Source organism: Musca domestica, unplaced genomic scaffold, assembly GCF_030504385.1.
Source record: "Musca domestica strain aabys unplaced genomic scaffold, Musca_domestica.polishedcontigs.V.1.1 12, whole genome shotgun sequence".
Lineage (NCBI taxonomy): Eukaryota > Metazoa > Arthropoda > Insecta > Diptera > Muscidae > Musca > Musca domestica.
In genome coordinates, this window is record NW_026712155.1 from 6,409,128 (window position 1) to 6,419,771 (window position 10,644).

At 36.0% G+C, this 10,644-nt stretch overlaps 1 protein-coding gene across 1 annotated transcript; it reads left to right on the plus strand.

Annotated features, from left to right (window-relative positions):
• The first annotated feature begins 1,883 nt into the window (after positions 1–1,883).
• On the plus strand, positions 1,884–10,231 carry LOC101893440 (uncharacterized). The gene is made up of 5 exons (XM_011296127.3): positions 1,884–2,969; positions 4,718–4,802; positions 4,858–5,029; positions 8,868–9,946; positions 10,006–10,231. The coding sequence occupies exons 1-5, from the start codon at positions 1,968–1,970 to the stop codon at positions 10,206–10,208; spliced, it is 2,541 nt and encodes an 846-aa protein (XP_011294429.2). The 5' UTR covers positions 1,884–1,967; the 3' UTR covers positions 10,209–10,231.
• Positions 10,232–10,644: the final 413 nt, after the last annotated feature.

A 10,644-nucleotide genomic window follows, 5' to 3' on the forward strand; every position in this document is an offset into this window, starting at 1 on the left:
GACTCCAAAGAGACCTAGAGTCTAAACCCGTTATTTCTGTAGTAATTTGGCTAAGGGTATAATTAGTCATTCCAGATGAGGCCTAATCCTGCTTACTTCCTTGTGTTTTAGGTAATTTTACCTTGAATATCTGAAGGAGATTTACTATCCATGAAAGACCTACAGAAGAACTTTTATTCCTAAAATACACGTGAGAGATAATACAAAACTTATAGAAAGTTCTCTTTCCATACAAGACCTGTAAGCGGTATCCGGTCCTAAGAAGACCAAGGAGGGCATATTTTCTTAATAGACCTGCATGAGGTCTTCAGTCTATACATGACGTATATCAAAAACCTGTTATATATTCCCTTGTATGAATTCTTGACCTCCATTGTGGGCAGAAAGTCTTCTAGAGACTCATGTCAAGAAGGTTCTCTGTCCCTAAAAGACCTGCAGGAGGACACGAGGGAGATATTCTGTCAATACTAAACCTATATAAAGTTCTCTGTCCATAAAAAAAACCTGTAGGCGGTATCCGGTACTAAGACACATCTATTCAGAAAGAACAGGTAGGAAGCCACTTTTTTTAATATTCGACCTATAAGAAGTCTCCGGCATATTAAAGACCTGTTAGAGATCTCCTTCAGACTATACATGATTATAGGAATATCAAAAACCTGATGTATATCCCCTGTAAGAATTCTTGATTTCCATTATGGGCAGAAAGTCATCTAGGGAATCATGACAAAAAGGCTTTCTGTCAATAAAAGACCTGCAGGAGGACATGAGGGAGATATTCTGTCAATACTAAACCTATATAAAGTTCTCTGTCCATAAAAAAACCTGTAGGCGGTATCCGGTACTAAGACACATCCTCTATTCAGAAAGAACAGGTAGGAAGCCACTTTTTTTAATATTCGACCTATAAGAAGTCTCCGACATATTAAAGACCTGTTAGAGATCTCCTGTGAGTATTCTTGACCTCCGTTACGATGTCTGCTGATCTCTCCCCGAAAAAAGCTTGTCATTTGACCCTAGAAGCCTCATGTCAGTCCAGAAAAGTTGTGTTGGACGTCTATAAAAGCTCTTTGGAACGTCTTTATAAGGATCTCCATTTGTTAGGTAGACAGGTAGACGGTCTGAAGGACATCGCTAGATCGTCTCCAATCAATATGACATCTTCTGTTCAGAAAATAATAGTAGGTCCTTTTTTTTAAAGAGAGAAAAGTCTCCGGCATATAGAGATCCCCTGTAAAAATTTTTGGCCCGCGACAAGGCGTCTTCTATAGATTGTATAATATATTGTATCTTCTACCTATAGTATAAGGTTTCCCTATCTGTACGAGGTCTTCTGTTCGTAGAATACATTTTGGAGGTAATTCTCTCCAAGAAAATCAATAGGAGGTCTTCTGTCCAAAATATGTCCTTAAATGAGCTAAAGAGGTCCTTTTGGGAAAAGAAGACATGTACATAAAAAGGGTTTTCAAGAAGTCTTTAGAATCTAGAAGACTTGTAAGATTTGTCTCCTGTCTCTGGAAGATCGAAAAGAGGTTCTTTGTACAGAGAAGACCTGAAAGATGTAGTCAATCCAACGAAGATCTATGGAAAATCTCTTGTTCCCTTTTGGGGGGGGGGGGGTTTATCATAGAAGACTAGCCTCTTGTACGTAGAAAATCATTTGCCCCGATAAGATCTCTTGAGGGTGTTTTTCCCAGGAATACCTAATAAAGATCTTTTTCCGAGATGATCTCCCGTTCCGTTTATGCCGTCCCCACTGTATTTCAATATTGTTCATTAGAAACACATTTAAATTAAGTGGATAGTTTGGCTGTTCGTGTGTATGTCTGTATGTATGTATATGTCACAATAAAGCTTGTCGTTTGTTCTGTAAAGTTAATTCCAGGCAGTATCAGTTGGAATAAGACCGCCGCACATAGACGAACTGAGATAGCGCTAGAATAGAAATTAAAAAAAAACTACACACAATGAGTGATAATACGGTTACATGGCAAGCTCCGGAATGGCTAAACGATTCAGAACTTTTGGAAAAAATATTAAAAGACTATCTCGGGGATGGTGAAGTGAAAATAGAAAAAATTGATTGGGAACCTGCCACAGCAAATGGTGAAAATTATGCCAGTATTATGACACGCATAAAAATCTACTTCCGTCTGGGTCAGTCGGAAGAAATCCAGGATTTATCGTTTATCATAAAATGTTGCTATGACAGTGATCCCGTTCTGCAAAATCTGATGAAAAGTTATAATCTCTATCAAACCGAAATGAAAATGTATGAACAGGTGTTGCCACAAATCACAAAAATTCTACAAGAAGCCGATGAGGGTGCATTGCAGGAGCAGCTGTTTGCAAAAACCCTAAATGTGAACTATGAACGGGCCACGATAATTTTTGAAGATTTGTCTGCGAAAAACTATGTCATGGGTAATCGTTTGGTAGGTTTCGATAAACTTCATGCCCGCTTTGTGATGGAGAAGTTGGCTAAATTTCATGCCGCCGCAGCTGTGTTAAATGAACAGCTCAATGGAGCTTTGCAACAATTCGATAGAGGTCTTTTTAATGAACATACTCGCGGTTTGGGTTGCATGTTCGAATACATGATTGAAGAAAGTGCTAGATATGCTCTCACCGTTGAAAGTTTGGGAAAATATTATCATGACAAGATAATGAAGCTGCTGCCGCATGTGGTGGAGTATGGCACCAAGGCTTATGCCACAAACTCACCTCACCACTTTTATACTCTCTGTCATGGTGATTTGTGGATCAATAATATTATGGTGAAATATGGGAACACTAACTCTACGGGGGAAAATGAGGAGGAGAGCCATCAGCAATTGGAGGACGTTTTATTTGTGGATTTCCAATTTAGCAGCTGGACCTCGCCGGCCATAGATTTGCATTATTTTTTCAATACCTCAATTGAATTTATGTTTATACCCTCCACCATAGATAGTATGGAGGGTACATTAGGTTCTTCATTCCGTTTGTAACTCATAGAAATAATAATTCGTCATTCCGTTTGTATCTCCTCGAAATAATAATTTTATACCCAACAAAGGCCTTGATCAGCGTAAAATTTCTAGTTAAAAGACTTGGCCCTGTCCGTCCGTCTGTTGAAATCACGCTAGAGTCCAAACGAATTAAAATTGGAAGCTCAAATTTTGCACAGATCAGTCTTTTGTCTGCAGGTCAAGTTCGAAGATGCGCCATGTCGGTCACCCATAAAACGGTACCCCATATATTCGGTATTTCGATGATTGTAGCCAAATTTGTCAATGGAATTATCTGAAAATCCACACAAGGAGTTCCTTCTGAGTTCTTTACCATCTGGAAGAATATTGTCTATACAGGTCCACGATATCGCATAGCCCCCATACAACGATCCCCCCGATATTCGGTATTTTGATGATTTTGGGAACACTATTCACTGGAATTGTTTCATATTTGATATTTGAAGTTCGTAATGGATACTACAGCTTATCACAGAAAATTGTCTGTGCAGGTCCACGTCTTCTTATAGCCTCCTTATAACGATACCTCCCAATATTCGGTATTTTGACTATCTTAGCGTCATTATTCACCGGAGAAGTTTCAAATTACGTATTTAGAGATCATAATGGGTACTACAGTCTATGACAGAAAATTGTCTGTGCAGGTCCAGGTCTTCGTATAGCCCCCATATAACGATACCTCCCGATATTCGGTATATAGATGATTTAAGCGACATTATTCACTAGATTTGTTTCAAATTTTGTATTTGAAGTTCGAAATGGATTCTACACCCTAAGACAGAAAATTGTCTATGCAGGTCCAGGTCTTCGTATAGGTCCAATATATCAGTACCTCCCTATATTCGGTATTTTGACGATTTTAGTCAATTTTTGTTTGAGATGTCGTATTTGAAGTTCGTAATGGATGCTCCAGCCTGTGACAGAAAATTGTCTATGCAGGTCCAGGTCATCGTATAGCTCCGATATAACGGTACCTCCCTATATATGTTATTTTTATGATTTTCGCTACATGATTAACCGTCCACGTCGATAGACCCCAATATAACGGCTATATTCGGTATTTTTAAAATTTTAACAGAATTTTTTAAGGATTTTATTTTTGAAAATTTCCAAATTCGTTCGAAATGGTAGAGGGTATTCAAAGTTCGGTCCGGCCAAACTTACTGCATTTCAACTTGTTTTTTTTTTTTTTTTTTTTTTTGAAGGACTGTTTTTGAAGCACCTGAATACTTCAGACCATGCTTGGTCTTCCGCAAAAAAATAGCACTGATATCTGTCAATGTAATTGTATCACTTTTGTGTAATAATGTTTTTAATTCGGGAAGTCAAATTTCAGTCGATAACTTAAAATGCGTTTTTATCGAAACTGAACTTTTTTTTGAGATGTGACACTCTTTGAGGTGTGACACTTCTTGAGTAAATGAGCGGCATGTAAAGTAATTTTTATAATTTTTGTATAGCATTTGTGTTGCCTATTTCTAAGCGCTCCCGACAATTTTTAAACCTAAAAGAATTGCTATATGTATAGTATGTACATATACCATATATAAATTAATATATACTTTACTATTGCAAAAATCGTCAGGCTTACTCTCATTATTGTTGATTTTATTAAACAACATTTGTTTATTAGTAGAGAAAGCATATCTTTTAGGTTTTTAAATAATATGTGGAGAGCGCCTAAAAGTATGCCATATATAAAAAAGTTAAAAGTAAATTTGGAAAAGTCAGTTTCATATGACTCTCACATGATGAAAGACCCCATATCTGTTCCCTTCGGTGGTGTTGCAGGTTATTTTCTGTGTTTTACTTCTCTTTATTAACTTGCTGTTCCTTTGTCTTCCAGCTGTTACTGGTATCCTCTCGGATCAAGCCATTGCCACCTCAGATCAGTGTGATGATGCCGATGTCCACTGTTTGATTGGCGACAGTGAACGTGCCCGAAATTTCCGACAAAATTGCTACAAAAATAAACGCCACCAGAAAATCGTTCAACATTTCCTGCCATATTTGGATCGGTATGGTTTACTGGATATACAAAATTAGTTTTAGCCTAACTATTTGTAATTAAGAAATAGATAATTGAAGTAAATTTATTAAAATATAAAATTGTTTTTGTGAAGTAGTATCATTGTAATTGCCTGTTCCAGAACAAAAATTAAAATATTATTAAAATAATGGCCTACTGAACATACTTCGTCGATTTAAAGATTATTTTTTTAAGGATACCTTTTTGACTCATAGAATTTTGTATATTAATGAGCCATAGAGCTTTAATTATGGATTTTTAAATAGTATATTTAGGGATTTTTAATTGTATATTTTCTCAAGATATTTCTTAATTCATAGAACCGTAATCGTGTATTTTTTAACATTTTTTAATGACCCATAGAGCTTTAAATATTGATTTTTGAAGAAAATTTTTAAGGCCCATAGGTCTTTAATTTTGAATATTTTAAAGAATAGATATTTAATCGCTGATATTTTAAGGAATATTCTAAGTACCTTTAGAAAGAGAGAGAGAGAGAGAGAAAGATTTAATTGTAGAACCTTTCAAAAGTACTAAGGACCCATTGAGCTTAAATTGTAAGGTTTTTATATCCTAGGCCATATGGCTAGAGATGCTATGTATAATTTGATACAGCCAAAACGTGACTCATCTAAATAACGATTTTAGACTCTAGGTCTCTTTGGACCAAATCTTTTTCTGCTTTATCTTTCTTTTTCTGTCTATCTGGTGTGCACAATAAATCTCAACGGGAGTATCCGATTTGGTCCAAACTTGGTTCTACGTATTATTATTATAAAACTTAAATCGAGTTCGGAGATGGGCAATACTACTCCTTCTTGTACCTTCCCAACAAAAGGTCGAAAATTTCAAACAAATATTTTACTGTACAGAAAGATAAAGGATGATCCGATTTGCTTAACTTTGGAACTCCTAATTTTTCCATCAGGTGCGAAAATGGACAATATCGGTCCACTCCATCAAATACCTCCCTTAAAAAAGTCATATAAAAGTCCGATTGTCTTCAAACTTCAAGGTCTGGTGTGAAGATATTTCGGTCCACTTCTTCCCCACAAAACATTTTCATTAAAAGGTCAACATGAAGCTTATAAAAATTAACATCCGATTCCATTCAGACTTGGCACATCTCAATATGTTTATTATCACAAGATCCGTAAGAAATATGACAGACATCGGATCATTCCATCTAGCACCTCCCCCACATAGGGTTAAAGTTTTGAGTAACCGAAACAATTATAAAATCCAAAAAAAAGGATCCGGTTCTCTTTATATTTCACACATCCCATTACTTCTACTAACACAAGACTTGCTGTGAAGATGGGGTATATTGGTCTACTCCTTCTGGTACCTCCCCCACACAGAATCAAAATTTCGAATATCCATGAAGCTCATAAAACGCCAAATTAACGTCCGATTCCATTCAGACCTGTTACATCTCACTATTTCCATCAACACAATATGGGTTATAAGATGGTAGAGATCGGACCATTACTTGTGGTACCCCCACATAGGGTTTAAGATTTTGAAAAACATAACGCTGATTCCTCATGCACATTTTAACATTTTCTAAAAATTATCACATGTCTCATATAAAGTGAAAAAAGTATCACTCCGTTTGTAACATCCCTAAATACTCGTCGTAGACCTCATAAAAGTATTCATGATCAGCATAAAATTCTACGTCTATTTAACGATGTCCGTCTGTCTGTCTGTTGAAATCACGATGATGCACACATTTTTTGACGTAGAGATTCAAAACTTGGCAGCACAATTTGTATTGTATCTAGGATAATTTGTATTGAAAATGGGATATATCTGTCCACGTTTTGGTATAGCCCCTTATAACGGTACCTACCAATATTCGGCACATTTTTTTCTCGGATTCGTCTTAAAATTGGTATTTGTGGGTGATAATGGGGTCTAATGTTTCCTTTACCCTAAGGTGGAGGATAATAAAAGTTAGGCCCGACCGAACTCAATGTTTTTATGCCCTACACCACAAGGTGGTCAGGGTATTTTGTCTTTGTGCATATGTTTGTAACAGGCAAAAGAAAACGAGATAGAGCCATAGTTCCTTTTGATGATCTGCATAGAATCACATTCTGAGTCGATTTATGCATGTCCGTCCGTCCATCCGTCTGTCCATGTATTTTTATAAACAAAGTACAGTTCGCATTTATTGCCCTATCCAGATGAAATTTTGCACAAATCATTTGTTTGGCCCAAGGACGAACCCTATTGAAATTGGAGATAATCGGTCAAAATTTAGATATAGCTCCCATATATATCTTCGTCCGATTTGCCTTTTATTGTGCATCAAACGTGTAATATCAGTTCGAATAGTATGGAATTTTGCACGTACGATCAGATTGGACCTGAAAATAAGTATACAAAATTTGAATTCGAAATCGGTTCAGATATAACTATATCTCCCATATATATTGTTCATCCGATTTGTTACTTTTGTCCTCCGCAGCCGTAATATGCACTCTGTAACAACAATATTTGGAGAAATATATTAGAAATACATTTGCTAAATTTTATCGAGATCGGTTCAGATTTGGATATAGCTCCCTAACTTTGTCAGATTTACTTTTGATTGTACACCAAAGGTCCAATATTTGCCCAAATGCGATGAAATTTGGCACTTGCAACCGAATTGAGTCTAGAAGGTTGTATGCCAAATTTGGTGAAGATCGGTTCAGATATAGCTATAGCTCCCATATATATTGTTCATCCGATTTGTTGTATTTGTTACCTACAGCCATAATATGCACTCCACAATAACGATATTCAGGGAAGTATATCAATTACAGCTCAGAAATATCTTTGCCAAATTTTATCGAGATCGGTTCAGATTTGGATATAGCTTCCATATATATCTTTATCTGATTTCAAATTAATTTTGCACCAATGGGCAATACAAGTCCGAATTTAAAATATACAAGTGCTTCGGCATATTTCGTCCTTTGAGCTTTAAATTATAATTATGCGTGTATGATTGAATTCTCGTAGCGTGTATGATTGAATTCTCCCATAAAAACTTTTAATTGTTATGCGGAGCTCTACTAAATTAGCAAAGTGGTGTAGGGTATCATAAAGTCGGTCCCGCCCGACTTTAAGACTTTCTTTACTGGTTGATTTGTTATTTTTTAAATAATATCAAAAAATATATCTACCTTATGTTCGTATATAGTTGATATAAATATACGGATGTACTGAAGGATATGCCCTCATTGGCTGAGAGTGTATTTCAATCGCAAAACCGACTGATTCTTTCTAATGATATAGAAGTTCATTGTATATTGTTTTAAATCAGATATTAGATATTACTACCATTTGCAAGTATTAACTCCCAAAGGGTTAATTTGCATAAATTCTGCTATTATATCTTTGCCTACAGGCTTTGAGGTTTTTAGGCTTTTTACAACAATATTCTAGAACAATAACTTTTCGAGATGTCAAAAAAGATAATGAACTTTTCTCATCTTTTATTTCTCATTTTACAGTAGTGGAAATTTATTTGACTGCCACGCGAGTTCTCCCAACAAAAGAAACGAAATAAAATCTTTAGTTTTATTGGCCCTCCAGACTATTTAAATAATTGCCATTATAAAACAAAAACGAAGAAAGAAACAGAAAACTTTAGATTAGGGCCCTGCAATTTATGACGTAACAAATTACTCAGCAAATTTTCACCCGCGGAGATTATATCTGAAATACAGATATAAATGGCGAACGCCACACGCTGTGGCCTTATCACAGTTGGATTACTCTAGGAACAAGACCCTATCTCAATTTTTCTTAACGTTTTGCTATATTTGAAGCGGAAATATGTGTGAAAATAATGTATGGCAAGCCCCGAAATGGCTTACCAATGAATATCTGCAAGAAGTCCTCAAGGATTATCTCAAGGATCAGACAGTGCAAATAACAAAAGTGGATATACGACCCGCCACGGCAAATGGTGAAAATTATGCCAGTGTTATGAGCCGCATAAAGATCTCATTTTCAAGGGAAGGAAATGCCGAAACCGAAACTCTTTCATTTATTATGAAATATTCCTATGAAAATGATCCGGTTGTGTCGAAAATCATGTCGGGTTATGATATCTACAATACCGAAATGAAAATGTATGAACAAATTTTGCCACAATTGGCGGAGGTGCTTAAGGAATCGGGAGATATGGAAAAGCTGTTTGCCCAAACCCTGAAAGTGGATTATGAGCGTTCGACAATCATTTTTGAAGATCTAACTGTGGAGGGTTATGAAATGGCAGATCGTACACGGGGTTTAGATCTTCCCCACATCAGGATGTCTATGAAGAAATTGGCCAAGTTCCATGCAGCTGCTGCGGTTTTAAACGAACGTCAGGGTGGACTATTGGAGCAATTTGACCATGGCATGTTTAATCGCCACACCAAAGGATTTTGTTGTGTTTTTGAATATTTGACCCAAGAGGCGGCCCATTTTGCCAAAAATTGCCCAGAATTGGGTGAATATTATGCGGATAAGTTAGACAAATTAACTTCTAAAATTGTGGAATATTGCACCAAGGCCTATGCACCAAATCCTTGGAATTTCTATAGCCTAAATCATGGTGATTTGTGGACCAATAACATAATGATGTTATATGAAAAGTGCGAGGGTGGGAAGGAGAAATCCCTAAAGGATATTATGTTAATTGATTTCCAACTGTGTAATTGGTCTTCGGTGGCTGTGGATATACATTATCTGTTTAATACTTCATTACAATCTGATTTACTGGTGGACATTGAGGTGCAGGAGAAATTGATACAGTATTATCATGGGATTTTGAGTGAAACTCTGAGGAAATTGAAATATAAAGGACACATACCCAGCCTGCATGAAATCTTTGTACAATGGGAGGAGAGTCGAATTTTGGGTAAGTACAAGAAATATTTGATGAGTTCTTAATTCATCATCCTTTTGTTCTCTTTCCAGCTGTTAATGGTCTCTTGGCCCATCGTTCCATTATGACAACGAATAATAGTGAAGATGCCGATATCCATAGCCTCTTGGATGATGATGAAAGGGCTAGGAAATTCCGTCGCACCTGTTTTTCTGGGAATAAAGAATATCAAAATGTCCTTAAGAAGTTATTGCCATTATTTGATCGCCGGGGGTTATTAGATTTACAAAAATAAATTTAAACCTTAGAGTAGTTTAGATCTTAGCTAGAAAAAATTATAGAAAATTATTGAAATAAAATTAAGTGAACCAGGTTGAGAAAGTTTTTGAATAAAAAACACCTAAAAATATTTAAAAAAAAAATCACGTTTTCTTAAGCATGAATTATAATAAATTCTTCAAAATTCCCGACTTTTGACAGGAAAAAATAATATTCGAAATCCCTTATCATACAAATGAACAACGCACAACGCTCTTCTTCTGTTCCATTGTGTTCAGCAACGAAGTCCATTTTTGGTTCAATGGGTACACAAATAAGAAGAAAGTTCGAATTTGGAGTGAAGATTTTTAGAAGTATTGCAAAAATCTATCATTGCATCCAGAAAAAGTCAAAGTGTGGCGCGATCTTTGGGTTGTTGGCATCATTTGACCGTATTTCTTTAAATATGCTAG